This window comes from Oppia nitens, unplaced genomic scaffold (assembly GCF_028296485.1).
Source record: "Oppia nitens isolate AA-2021 unplaced genomic scaffold, nextdenovo-longstitch-racon4-pilon3 scaffold2_pilon_pilon_pilon, whole genome shotgun sequence".
In the NCBI taxonomy this organism is placed as follows: Eukaryota; Metazoa; Arthropoda; class Arachnida; order Sarcoptiformes; family Oppiidae; genus Oppia; species Oppia nitens.
Window position 1 is genome coordinate 8,329,243 of NW_026533210.1, and position 13,397 is coordinate 8,342,639.

At 28.9% G+C, this 13,397-nt stretch overlaps 4 protein-coding genes across 5 annotated transcripts; 2 read left to right on the forward strand and 2 right to left on the reverse strand.

The window, feature by feature from the left end:
* Positions 1 to 303: 303 nt before the first annotated feature.
* On the forward strand, positions 304 to 1,859 carry LOC128955268 (syntaxin-6-like). 2 transcript variants are annotated; one of them, XM_054300918.1, is made up of 4 exons: positions 304 to 666; positions 746 to 1,306; positions 1,386 to 1,480; positions 1,568 to 1,859. In XM_054300918.1, the coding sequence occupies exons 1-4, from the start codon at positions 632 to 634 to the stop codon at positions 1,642 to 1,644; spliced, it is 768 nt and encodes a 255-aa protein (XP_054156893.1). In that variant the 5' UTR covers positions 304 to 631; the 3' UTR covers positions 1,645 to 1,859. The 2 variants fall into 2 exon arrangements, with proteins under 2 accessions (XP_054156893.1, XP_054156894.1); XM_054300919.1 differs by having other exon boundaries at positions 1,571 to 1,859.
* Positions 1,860 to 2,466: 607 nt separating this feature from the next.
* LOC128956009 (guanylate-binding protein 1-like) lies at positions 2,467 to 5,078 on the reverse strand. Its single transcript, XM_054301690.1, has 3 exons — positions 4,817 to 5,078; positions 2,748 to 4,736; positions 2,467 to 2,661 (listed from the first exon to the last, which is right to left on the reverse strand). Exons 1-3 carry the CDS (start codon positions 5,033 to 5,035, stop codon positions 2,467 to 2,469), a joined length of 2,403 nt encoding a protein of 800 aa, XP_054157665.1. The 5' UTR covers positions 5,036 to 5,078.
* A 348-nt stretch (positions 5,079 to 5,426) lies between these two features.
* On the forward strand, positions 5,427 to 6,828 carry LOC128955194 (probable palmitoyltransferase ZDHHC24). The gene is made up of 3 exons (XM_054300838.1): positions 5,427 to 5,876; positions 6,002 to 6,268; positions 6,344 to 6,828. The coding sequence occupies exons 1-3, from the start codon at positions 5,771 to 5,773 to the stop codon at positions 6,826 to 6,828; spliced, it is 858 nt and encodes a 285-aa protein (XP_054156813.1). The 5' UTR covers positions 5,427 to 5,770.
* Positions 6,829 to 7,402: 574 nt separating this feature from the next.
* On the reverse strand, positions 7,403 to 12,279 carry LOC128955175 (SUN domain-containing protein 2-like). The gene is made up of 7 exons (XM_054300820.1): positions 12,056 to 12,279; positions 11,661 to 11,970; positions 11,298 to 11,579; positions 8,920 to 8,970; positions 8,725 to 8,839; positions 8,233 to 8,643; positions 7,403 to 7,953 (listed from the first exon to the last, which is right to left on the reverse strand). The coding sequence occupies exons 2-7, from the start codon at positions 11,949 to 11,951 to the stop codon at positions 7,589 to 7,591; spliced, it is 1,515 nt and encodes a 504-aa protein (XP_054156795.1). The 5' UTR covers positions 11,952 to 11,970; positions 12,056 to 12,279; the 3' UTR covers positions 7,403 to 7,588.
* Between the last annotated feature and the right edge of the window lie 1,118 nt (positions 12,280 to 13,397).

Genomic DNA, 13,397 nt, shown 5'->3' on the forward strand with positions numbered 1-13,397 from the left:
TATTAGCGTATTATACGATTACCTGTAAGTAAAGTACAGGTAAATAGTGATGACTTTGACATAACTTAATGTAATAATAATAATAGCATTGAAAATACAAATTGTATTCAATATTGAAATCTATTGTCGATTATAACTATAGTATTGAAAAATGAGACAATAATTTGTTTCCTAAGTTTTAGTTTATTTATTTTTTTTGAAGTGTCGATACATTTATTATTAATATTATTATAATTATTATTATAATACTGTAGTAACTAATAGTTTTGTGTCGCTATAGTTGTAATCAGTTTTTATATCATATATCAGACACAAAACGGTTATTATATTATAATATTTTTATTGTTAAATATAATGAAATCATTTGTCAAATAATTTACAACTCATTTGTGAAATATATTATTAATTTTAATAATTATTATTTGAGATCAACTTATTCTTCCGGACAATACTTTTGTTGTTTAAGTTTTTTGTTTTGTTTTTTGCTGACAAAACTGCGACAGAAGTTGTTTGTCAAACATATTGTGTTTATTTGTTTTGATCTCAACTTTTGTTATCTTGAAATTTATTTTTAGTTTATTATTGTCTTTAATGTCCATCCAATAGACATATATATAGACACTCAAGAGTTATGTCACTCGAAGATCCGTTTTTCGTCGTCAGAGAGTAAGTAGTAGTAGTTGTTGTTTATGGGATGTGTTTGACTTGTTTTATACAAATTTCTTGTTATCACTAAAATTAATAGCGAAGTACTGAACGCACTGACCAAATGTCGCAATTATTTTGAACGATGGACTGATTTTTTGGACGATCCCAACAGTGAGACCAAGGAAGAGATAGATCGTACGACAACTGAACTACGAAATGGTTTGCGTAGTATTGAATGGGATTTGGAAGACTTGGAGGAAACGATTGGAATCGTTGAGAACAATCCCAAAAAGTTTAAATTAGACGAAACTGAGATCAATAGTCGACGCAAATTCATTCATCAGACCAAAGATGAGGTGAAGTTTATGCGCGAAAAATTGTTTGACAATCAAAGCAAAGATAAGAAACAACAACAGTTCCGTCAAAGTTTGTCCAATTTTGAAGCCACTAATGCCTCAAAATATACCCGTTTGGACAACAATACAGCCAACACCTCAACAGATATCGGTATCACTGTCGATGAGGGCAGTCATCTACAGCATCAACAGCGGATATTTATGTCGCAAAACAACGATACGTACGATAAACTCAGGGAAAGTGTCGGTAATCTGAAGTCAATTAGCCGACAGATGGGCACTGAAGTCGATGAGCACGCAGTGTATGTGCATATTATATCATATCTGATAATCTAAAATTATCGGTAATTTAATAATTTAGTTGTTATTATCAATTGACAGAATGCTTGATGAGTTTGGACACGAAATGGATATCAATGACTCACGATTTGATACTAGACTTAAAAAGATTGCCCGAGTCTTACATCTGTCCAATGGTTAGTATACTGAATATATTTTTCATACAATAACTAATTAAATAATCAAAAAATATTTTTAATAACCAAATTAACTTAATTTTTTAGCAGAACGTCGCCGATGGGCAGCACTGGGAGCTTTAATTGTTATTATATTAATCATATTGATTATACTTATAATCTAACCCCACTGTCCCATTGTACTGTATTAACAAACACTTGTACAGTATAATATAATTAATACAGTATACTTTGGCCAGGCATTTAGCACCAGAGGTTAATCTATCTTTAATTGACTATATATATAGTGTAACCTAATCAACCAGTGCCTTATCCATAGTGTGTTGTTTCCATACAGTATATTATACAACAATAATAGTAATTAATTAATATATTATTTATATATTTTGATCGTACCTTAAGTTTGTTAAAACAAACTAAAAAGTGAATTTCATTACTTGGCAATTACTAATCAAAAAATTTGTTCAGAAATTACTAATATAATACTTTATTATATATTTACGGTAATAAGTCTAGAAATATATATACAATTGAATATTAGTAGTAATTAATTAACGGTAAGTTAAACGACTTCGTATGATAATTAATACCGTAAATATATATCTATACATATCGTTTAAGTGATCAGTATTTTTTATTTATGTTATTTTTAGACAATATGTTGTTAGTTATGACTGCATTTAATGCCAATGTATGCCAACTTTTAAAAAATTCACACATATTTGCCTAATCATACCCTAACTTATTGACTAATTTTATATTGATATTAGTTTTATTTTTATATTATTATACTAACATTTTAATGTCTAATAGTATATTTTATTTTTTTAAAAATCAACAATTTGTACAAATTTCATATTTTGAATGACTGTAATAATAATAAACAAGAAAATTATTAATTAATAACTATACAATTAACTATTATAAAACAATATAATTATATAATAAAATAAATTATTATTATTTAAAAAAATATTTGATAACATTTATCCTAGATTTAAGATCCATAAAATCCATTGGAAAAAACCAATAATTGATGAATAGAGGCCAGACTTCGATTCAATTAATTCAAGCAATTGTTTATCACTACTAATAAATTCATCGATTATTTCTGACTTTAATTTTAATGACCAGTATTTAGGTTTTCCTTCATCTAAATGAAGTAAACACACGGAATGCATCTGTCAATTGAAAAAAAAAACAAATATAAAAATGATTGAAAAAAATCAAAAATAAATTTACCGGTAATTTAAAAAATATAACTTACAAATTGCTTGAAACTAAAAACAGTTGTATATTTGTGATGCGATAAACTGATTATCTTTTTAGACGTCTTTAACGGTGTCTCCACTTCTTTAGTAAAAGCCTTGACATTTTCATTACGTCTTTGATCACAAATTTCAACTAAATTTTCCTTAAACTTAACAAACATATCATCGTATGTTTGGTAAGTCGAATATTCGGTTAATAGATCCGAATAGTCTCTAATAGATTTGGATACTTCCAGTTTGATCCGAGACTCTAATTCGGTATTATTCACCGGTAACGGTATAAACGATGTACCCGTCTGTGACCGAAACTCATCGACCAAACGATTGGATTCATTTTGAATATAGGTTTTGGCAATCAATTCATTTTGTTTTTCTAAACTCAAAATCTTTTCATTCAATTTGATCTTCAAAAGAGCTAACTTTGATTCATAAATCGATTCACTGGTATATTGTTGACAATTGTTGTTAAACATGTCGAGCGCCTGTATGTTTGATTCTTCAAATATACGCCTCAATAGTGTTGGTTTTCGTGGCTTAACACGACTGTAGTCCGATTGTGACACCGAATCAAATTTACCGATAGATTCTTGTATTTGTCGATCGAAAAACTCTTCGATCGCCCGATTGTTTTCCAACTGAATACTTGACACTTGATTTTTGACAGCTTTGGTCAGTGTTTCCAAATACAACTCCATTGTTGAACTATCGACCAGATCTTTCACTTGATTAATATAATCACTTTTGATATCTTTGAGTATTTCTTTTGCTTGTGTTATCAGATGACTGGTCTGTACGGGCAGTTGAATGGCACGAATTCTTTGTTCGGATTTGATTTCCAATTCATGTAAACTCTGTGAACACTTGAGTTTGATTTTCTTTTCGTTGATATCACGTGTGCGCTCAAAGTGAATGGTAATCTTGTGACTCAAATCGTGTAAACCTTTGGTTAGCGGATCCTCTAAGCCGTGAAGCAATTGTTTTAATAGTTGAATAGATCTTTCCTGTGACTGGATGTGCCATTCGTCAAACTTTAATATATTGATAGCATTGTTGTCGTATTCATCAATAATCAAGACATTCATGTCTGCCTCGTAAAACTTGAGACAATCTTCAATGGCTGTCTCTTGTAATCGGGCGACAAACGCGTCCCAACGGTTAGGAATGTCGGCCAGTGAGCCATCGTTGGCGGCGTTTACTAATATTTCCAACAATGCGGCCAACTCTATACCAGTGATAGGATTAGTATTTTTTTCTTTGGGAACTATTCCGCGCTTTAGTTTATTAATCAACTCTTTCTTTTCAAATATATATTCTTCTGTCAGATCGGACTCTTTGGCCAACGATAGGTCATTCAATAAATGTTTCTTAACGGCCGGTAAAAACAGTGTGTGACAGTCAACTGATTTGAAAATATCTTTAAGACTTATTTCGTATAAATCATTTTCTCGTGTGTGTGAACCCATCAATCGATGTAACCATTGTTTCGGTGATTCCTCGAGAGTGGACTGAACAAAGTCCTGGACGATCCAAATCAGCGGCGGAAAACTTAACAAATCTTTGTTAAACTCGTTGGTCCACTTCTTTCTAGACATTTGTGACCGCAATGCAAACAACTGTGTCCGTCGAGCCAATAGTTCCAAGTAATCGATATCCGACTGGTCGATGATCTTAACCGAGTTATACAATAGAAATGATGACAGAAGTGTCGAAACGGCAAAAATCTTTGCGTCGTAATTCTCGGACACATTGTTGGCAGCAAAACCTTCGGTATCCAGAAAGACAATCCATGTTTTCAGACCAGAATCCAGTGTGTATTTTGTAGGTTTTCCCCACATCCATATGCCCATCGTTTTTGGTCGGACATCGGGTCCGACACCGAAACCGTTGGATTTGCCCATCAATTGATTCATGAGAAACGACTTTCCCGAATGAAACTTTCCGACCACTGCTACGGTAGCCACAGGTCCGACCAAACGGTGCAATAGCTGTTAAAAAAACAAAATACCGTAAAAAAAGTACTAAAACAACAATCAGAAGACAAAGAAGTAGTTTATAAATCAAAAACCTTAACATTTTCCTCGACAATCACCAGTCGTTTGTGATCGACGTCTGGCCGAACCAATTGCAATGGTTTTTCGGGAAATTCTGACTCGAAAGTAGCGGTCCGGACACTATCGGCTGTAACCAGATTTTCGTTGATATCTTTGGCCGTCACTTTGACCGCTAAAACGGCTACAAAAATGGCCAAAAGTCTTATGACACCAATGATTGTCAGGAATTTCATCGTTACGTTTGCCAAACATTTCTTACATTCAAAACGTGTTTATTATTATTATTATTATATTATTAGTTGTTTTCAAACAAAAGCGCTTCAATTGGTTCACAAATAACGTTGTTATCAATCATTTTGGTCAGCATTTCGTCATTTGATTCGGACTTTTAATTATTATAAAGTTTTTGTTTGTTTTCGGCAGACAATCAAGTGATGAGATATTTAAATGGACAGACAGTCCATTATTTGGCCGTTTTTTTTAATCGTCAAACAGTTGGACACCGAACCAGACATTCAAACTGTATGTTTCAATATCGACGCCTTAAACGACAAAGTGATCAATGATTGGACACAAAGAGTTGGCGTTACGTTAGAAACGAAAAGTCTTCAGATAATAAACACAAGACTTTGTTATTATAGATTCATTTCGTTATTATTTAATATTCAATACCATTGTTATGTGGTATCAATCAATCAATCATGTCTTTGTCTAATTAGGCCATCAATAATCTTCATCAGTAACTAATTTTGTCCATTAAATTCTGTGTCCATACAAATAGTATTATAGACTACACTAAAAAAAAATGTGCGGTCAGTAGTCATACATTCAAATACTATAGTTTTAGTCGATATCTGAAGTAAAATAGGGTTACTGTCGGCTAAATATATATATATATCAATGATCTATTAATTATCCAAATAAATTGTTGGCCACACTATCTCAGTATTGTCCAGTAGATAAAAAATATGGGTCGACACTACCGAAGACCGGTTCCCAAGACAGTGGCCGACGCTTTCGGTATAGGATTTCTGGTGTTTATGGTTTTCGCGACATTTGTTTTTGAAGTTAAAGGTTTCTTTCAAATCTTATTCCCGATATTATTGTATTATACTTTTTAAAACAAACAAATAATTAAAATTTCAAATCAATTTTTTTTGTTGGGTTTAATTATTATTATTATTATTTTTATTTTTTAGTTGTTTTACCACACATTCACACTATCGATATCACTGTTCAATACTTTCACATAATTGTCGGCCTATTTATTACATTCAATATAATGTCAAACTTCTTATGGTTGATAACAACTCCAATATCGACTGCGGGTTTACTAATGCCGTCATTGCTTAAACCCAATTGGCGTTTCTGTGCCATCTGTGAGGGCAACTCACCTCCCCGTTCATATCATTGCCAAATCTGTGATGAATGTGTCCTTAAACGAGACCATCACTGTGTCTTCAGTGGTAATTATAAATTAAATCCATTCAATTTATTTACATATAATCTTATTTTTGATCAATCAATCAATCAATCAATAGGCTGTTGTATTGGTTACAAGAACTTTAGATATTATTACGGACTACTTCTATGGGTAGCCATCGGCGGTCTATACGCTACCGTATTGAACCAATTTTTCATATGGCAAGCACTGGGAGGTTTGACATACGTAACAGTGTTTACCCATATATTTCCATTTCCATTCTGGCTATTCGGCTATATATCGTTGAAATGTTTTTGCTATACATTTCTATCAGTAATTAATTTTATTGGTTTCATGTTTGCAACGGGTCTTCTTTACTATCACTCAGTATTGATGGTCAACAATCAGACAACATATGAACGAAACAATGGTATCAATCAATACAGTTTAGGCAATTGGAGGACAAATGTTTGCGAAAATTTAGGACCCAATTGGTTGGCGGCTATACTATTGTCACCAATGGTTAAATCACCGCTACCTCGCAATGGATGCGATTATCCGACACTTAAGGATAACTTAATCAATTCAAACAAATCCAAATAAAATAAAAAACATTTTTGTTTTGTTTCATTTATATCATTAAATAATATTTTAAATTAAAAAAAATGATAAATTAAATTACACACGAATTAATAAAATATATATAAATTATATATAATGTATATATAAAAGACATCAATTTTTGTTTGTTATAAATATATTGTATGTTTGTTATTATAAACTATGATTGCATGCATTTTTTTTAAACAAAATTATGTTAAAAACAAACAAACAATTATTATATTAAGTTATTATTTCCCGATAGAAACCAATTTGTTTTTTACTGTGTATATATAATATAATAAATAAAAATTAGCTCAAAATTCAATCAGATTATTTTTTTAAAAAACTAATAAAATGAATGATAAATATTGATAATTATATATACTGTATATATATATATATTAAATAAAATGTTTAAAAAATTAATAATTAAATAAAATCATTAAAAATATGTTTTTTGTACGAATTGCATGTATATTGTTGTTTGCAATGCTATTGGTAAAGTATAATCAATACAAAATGAGACACAATAACAACAAAAAAACAACAATCAAAACCTACAACTAAAAAGTGATTTTTAAAAAGTTATGAATGAAATTGTGTTCACATATGAGAGTACCGTTAAATGAGTAAAACAACCGATCAGTTTGAAAACAATTATTAGATCTTTAGATTGTTTTTAAATGAGAAAACTCAATATAAGAGCCAATAAAGAGAGAGAGAGAGATATATATATATAGAGGAAAATAAGAGTGGCCACTCATTTGCGGCCCCGACCGCGATTGCGACCACGACCGCCGCCGCGACCTCGATTTCCACCTCCTCGTCCACCTCGATAGCCGCGACCTCTGTTTTGGTTAAACTCCTGACCCGAATAATTATTTTGATTGTTTTGAGTAGTGGTGGGCTGTATGGGTTGGCCGCTGTTAGGGGCGGCGGTGACGGCAGAGGTAGCCGTATTAGTGTTGGCGGCGGCGGCAGCAGAGGTAGCCGTGGGTGTGTTGTCGGCGACGGCGGCGGTGGCGGCAACTGTAGCACCTGTTGGGGCATTGGATTCACTAGTTTTATCATCCGTTTTATCATTGATTGGCTCAGCAATGTTTGCCTTTTCTTCAGATTTTATTTCTAACAATAGTACATACAAAACACAATTTTATAAATCAATGTAATCAAAACAAATTTAAAATTTATTTACAATATATATCGTAATTAGAGAAAAAAATTAATTAAGAGTTAATATTATATATTTGAAATTGGAATTATGGTAATGTACTAATAATTATTAATTTTTTTAAAAATAAATGCAATAAACAAAAATATAAACAAAAATATAAGTCAAAAGATAATTCGGTTCGAAATATAAACAAACAAATAGACGGTTCCTCTAGTTTTATAGAGACTGACCTTCCGGTTGATTAGTAGTTGTAGGAGTAGTAGATGAAGTAGTAATGGCCTCTGTTTTTGGCTCCTCTTTGGGTTTATCAGTCAAATCAATTGGTTTATCGGTGGTGACACTTGTCGTCTGTTCTGTCGTCGTCTTTGCATCGCTTGCCTCACCGTTTGGCAATTCTGAAGCTATCTCCGGCTTCGGCGGCGACGTCTCTGAAGTTACTGTCGCTTCTGTAGTAGCAGTAGTAGTCTTAGTCGTCGTTTGTTCATTGGATTCATTAGTCTCTGTCTTTGGATTCTTATCGGATTCTGCTTTCTCTTTGTTGATCCGTTCCTCTTCTGATGCATTAAACTTTTCCAAATGTTGTTCACTCTTGCAGTGATCAAAGCGAGCGGTTTTGTCTTTCAAGAATACACTGCAAACCTCTGGAAATTGAAAAAAATAAATATATTTTTAATTATTATTATTATAGCTAAAGATTGTACAACAAATTGATGGACACATACGGCAAACATAACCAAAGACAGCCAACAAATATTTTTCTTGTGCCGAATCAATGTCTAAATTCTTATTCTTGTCGTCGTCTCCTGCTTTGGCAACCTGTGTCTCAATCGGATACTCCTAATAATAATTTTTTAAAAATGATTAACAATTAGGTAATCAATAATTATAATCAATTTTCAACAAAAAATAATAAAAACCTTATTTTCCAACGATTCTGCAGACTTTTGGGCCAAATCATGTTGTTGTCGCTATTTATAACAACAATTAAAGAGAAACAAAACAAAAATGTTAAATTCATAATTGAAAACATAATAATTACTCTAAACTAAAATCGCTGCTTATATTGTTTAAAAAATTCTCAAATAATTTATGCAATTTTATTGCAATCTAAAAAGTAAGTTATTATTTGTATATATAGTTTGTGCTAAGCATTAAAATGCTGTCCTTTTTTTAAGTAATTATGTTTAAAATCTTTAAATAGATTTTTATTATAATTACTATTTTTTAATTATATATGATATATATTAAAAAAAATTGTTATTAAATTTTATTTGTTAATTTTGTGTTCATTGTTCATAGATTTTGATTTCAAATCATTATTTTTTTTAAATAAAAAATAGATAATTAATTGAAGGCACAAAATTAGTAACATTTGTCCAAATGTGTTACAAAAAATTAAAAGTTTTACAATGATTTTTTTTTATTAAATCATTATACAGTATATATATTTATCAAATATAATTATACTGTATATACAGTACAGTATAAAACTTATACATAATTTAACTAAAATTCACAATTCACTTAAAAATTTCAAATTTTATATTAACGGTAATTGGCATAAAACTTATGGTTGATATTACAGTTAGCAATGCCATCATTACAAAAAAAGTTGAGGATTGGTTATTATAATATGAGGTTCAAAAAAAATTTTTGCAATTGTTTTTTTAAAAATATTTTTTAGTATAAATCAATTGCAATTAGCACTATAACCAGTTTATAAATAAAAATTTATAAATCATAAGCAAAATTCAAATCCAATTGGTTTGAATTTATATATAAAAAAAATTTAAAGTTCAGATTTGATAAGACACATGTAAGTTGAATCGCCAGCCCTTTATTATGGCAATTCATTGGGAGTGCATCAGTCAATCATATAAATTAAGTTTATATCGTATTTAAAAATACGATTTTTTTTTAAAAAAGGCATTATTTATATCATATAAAATATAAATAAGTGATTGTTTAAACTGAAGGCATATTTATTTTTTAAGGGCTGGCGTTAAATGCATAGCCGAGTAATCCAATTGTCGACGATATCGACAGCACTTATTTCTATTGGAAATTCCTTTTTTTCTGGAAAAATAATTAATACATTTCATTATTTCATTTAATTTCAAATAAAATTGTGGTTTTTGTTTGAGTAAATATTTTTTTAGTAATAATTTACAATTTTCTTTATAGATATAAATACCTAATCATTAATTAAAAAAGCAATTAATTAATCAATTTTTATAGTATACATTCAATTAAAATTAAAATTCATATAGTTTTTAAAATATTTAAATAGAAATACTGTATATTAATACATTTCATATATATTATTTCATATATTAATATTTGCAAAACAAAAAATTTCAAAATTAATAATAAAAAATAAGATAATTTTAAATTAGATAAAAATTTATAATAAAATAAAATCATGTCTTAATACGTACTTTTTTTTAATGTATATCCAAAATGATGTCCAAATCCATTGGGTTAACAAACACTTTTAGCACTGAATACAAACAAATATTATAAATATGACCCCAAAAAATAAGTAAATTTTCAATTTGATTTCGTATCCCATTATCAATCAGATGTCCCGGTGTTTGCATTTTTGTTGTCCCAAATGCTTGCATTTTTAGAGTTAATTTAGTGATGTTTTCATTAAAAAATGTCAATATATTTATCATAATCTTCATATATATATATATATTAATACCATTTATGTTATTTATATCAATATTATTATAAGTTATTATTTTGAAGATTCTTCACTATATTTCATCAATTATGTTAAAATTATTATCAATTATATATTCTTTTAAACTAAAATATATATTAATTATTACGGTATATACCGTATAAATATATACAATATATATATATATATCACAAATCACTCATTCATACTATTAATTAAAGCCAAAATAAAATTATTTTTAATTGTGTTTATATATACCCTATATTATTCTTGTTTGTAAATCACATTATCATCTGTTTGCTTAACAGATTATTATGAACTCAATTGTATTGCAATTGATAAAAATTTTGTTGATGTTTTTGGTTGATTATAAATTTCAAAACATAAAAATACTGGTAATTTAAAAACTATTTTTTGTTTAAATATGTTACGTTATAGATAAATCCATATAATTACCGATAAACTATACGATAGTATATATATAACACTTACGGTACTATCAGCTTATGTAGTAATAAATGGTCGTATTTTTTGATCGCAATTTTTAGCGCATTTTTAAAAATCAAAAGACAAAAACTTTATTTTTTAAAGACAGTGAAGACTTACTCTTTCAAGTTGTGTATCAATTTGTTGTTTGTTTCGATTCACTTCCCGATTGTTACTATTGTTTCGGTTGTTATTCTTGTTATTATTATTATTAGTATTATTATTACTATTATTATTGTTGTTTCGGTTCTTATTTTGTTGGCCACCGCCGCCTCCTTGACGCCAATAGCCTCCTCCTCCATGATGTCCACCGCCTCGGCCACCCTTATTATTGTTGAATCGCTTATTTGGCGGTCCGTTATCCCATTGATTTGCCCGTTTACCAGTTGGGCCAGACATCGGCTATTAATAAAAAATTTGGCCAACAATTACAATCAAATTAAAGATTAATTATGATATCATCAATGAATAGCCGGTACATACGGGTCTCATATTAAACTGTTGACCACCACCACCACCGCCGCCCGGTCGTCGCTGATGTTGTTGTTGCTGCTGATATGGTTGCAAAGCGGGTGTAGGTTGACCGCCCCAACCACCGCCGCCGCCGCCAGTGTTGCGCATTTGCGGCGACATACTCCACGGGCCAGACTGACCGTAAGCCGGCTGCGGTGCGGCGTATTGCGGAGGCATTGGCGGTGCATGATGATTGCCATAGCCATAGCTTGGCGGTGCACCCGATGTCCACGGACTTGATTGGCCACCGAAACGACTCATTTGCCGCTAATTTGTTTGACTAAAAAAATTTTTGACAGTTTTTTGTTTGTTTGACATTAGTTTTGACATTCAATTTAATTATTATTATTATTATTATTACTTACAGTTTTTCAACGATTGGTTTGAATTTAATAATTAAAATCAGTGGTGATATCACTTCCCAAGAAATTTGTAGACAATTTTTTGTTTTTGTTTTTTTTATTTATTGTCTCAAAGTATTGGTGAAGATATCGCATCCAAAATGGCGTCCAATCGCTGCTTCACTGCTCACACAAACAACAGTTTTTTTGTGAAAACGTTTTTTATGGCATTTATTATTGAAATACCATTGAATTCAATGTAATCTAAAGTTATTATTACATAAATAATGTCATAAATTATATATAAAATCTATTCATTTATTTGATTTATTGTATAAAAAAATAAAAAGTTTACTAATTTTGAATATTTTTATTGAATATAATTTTTAAAAAATTTGTTTTAAAAACTTTATTCTGATATATTAATTATTATATGACCCAGGTTACATATATTATATGCAATTAATTAACAAATTTTATCACATATTAGTTTTTTTTGTGTATGAAATTAAAGTATTTAAGTAAACTATGCTTTCATTTAATTAATTTTTTAATAAGTAATTTAAATGAATATATATTTTGTTTTTACTATAATTTCTATTTTATTTATAAAACTATTTTTTTATAAAAGTTAAATCATTTGTATGTTTAGCTAATTATTTTTAAAAATCTAAAGGCATTTAAACAAATAATTTTTATATTAAAATTATCTTTCAAATTATATTTTCTAATCGTTAAATTGATTTTTAAAAATAAATTATATTTTTAAACTATTAATATTATGAAATATTGAAAAACCTGTTGAATTTGATTTGAAAATAAGTGATTAAACAAAATAATTTACTTTAAATAACAATAAAAAAACAAATTAATTTCTAATTGACTATTATTTAACATTTAAATCATTACATTTAATTTAATTGCTAATTTATTTTTAAGTAGTAATATTTAAATCAATTTTTACTAATTACTAAAAAACATTTTTTTTAAAAAGATTATTTAGTTAATATATTATATGTCAAATTAATTTATATTTAATACTTGTAGTTTATCAAGTTTATTGAGTTCAAAGTTAGCAATAAAAAAAATTGTTTTATAATAAAACAATAAACAAATTTTTTGATACAATTTTTAAAAAATGAAAAAGTTTTTATTTAATAATAAGATTATTAGCATTTATAATAATTAATCAATCAATTTGCTGATTAATATATAGTTAATAAATTTAACTAAACAACTATCACTGTAATTGCTTTTAATAATTTTTTAAAACAATTTAGATAATATTCAAATAAATACTTGAAACGTGCGAAACATAAGATTAAACTATTTTTTAAATAAATTGTTATTCAATTTATTTTGTTTA

Excerpts from the sequence above, each read along its gene's own strand:
- LOC128955268 (XM_054300918.1), top strand. The coding sequence starts at position 632 with ATGTCACTCGAAGATCCGTTTTTCGTCGTCAGAGA. Across the intron at positions 1,307-1,385 it reads GAAGTCGATGAGCACGCAGT|AATGCTTGATGAGTTTGGAC; the intron begins GTATGTGCATAT and ends ATCAATTGACAG. Across the intron at positions 1,481-1,567 it reads AGTCTTACATCTGTCCAATG|CAGAACGTCGCCGATGGGCA; the intron begins GTTAGTATACTG and ends TTAATTTTTTAG.
- LOC128956009 (XM_054301690.1), bottom strand. The coding sequence starts at position 5,035 with ATGAAATTCCTGACAATCATTGGTGTCATAAGACTTTTGGCCATTTTT. Across the intron at positions 4,737-4,816 it reads TTGTCGAGGAAAATGTTAAG|CTATTGCACCGTTTGGTCGG; the intron begins GTTTTTGATTTA and ends TTTTTTTAACAG. Across the intron at positions 2,662-2,747 it reads TTTTTAGTTTCAAGCAATTT|ATGCATTCCGTGTGTTTACT; the intron begins GTAAGTTATATT and ends TTCAATTGACAG.
- LOC128955194 (XM_054300838.1), top strand. The coding sequence starts at position 5,771 with ATGGGTCGACACTACCGAAGACCGGTTCCCAAGACAGTGGCCGACGCT. Across the intron at positions 5,877-6,001 it reads ATTTGTTTTTGAAGTTAAAG|TTGTTTTACCACACATTCAC; the intron begins GTTTCTTTCAAA and ends TTTATTTTTTAG. Across the intron at positions 6,269-6,343 it reads CCATCACTGTGTCTTCAGTG|GCTGTTGTATTGGTTACAAG; the intron begins GTAATTATAAAT and ends ATCAATCAATAG.
- LOC128955175 (XM_054300820.1), bottom strand. The coding sequence starts at position 11,951 with ATGAGTCGTTTCGGTGGCCAATCAAGTCCGTGGACATCGGGTGCACCG. Across the intron at positions 8,840-8,919 it reads CAGAATCGTTGGAAAATAAG|GAGTATCCGATTGAGACACA; the intron begins GTTTTTATTATT and ends AATTATTATTAG. Across the intron at positions 7,954-8,232 it reads AACTACTAATCAACCGGAAG|AAATAAAATCTGAAGAAAAG; the intron begins GTCAGTCTCTAT and ends TACTATTGTTAG.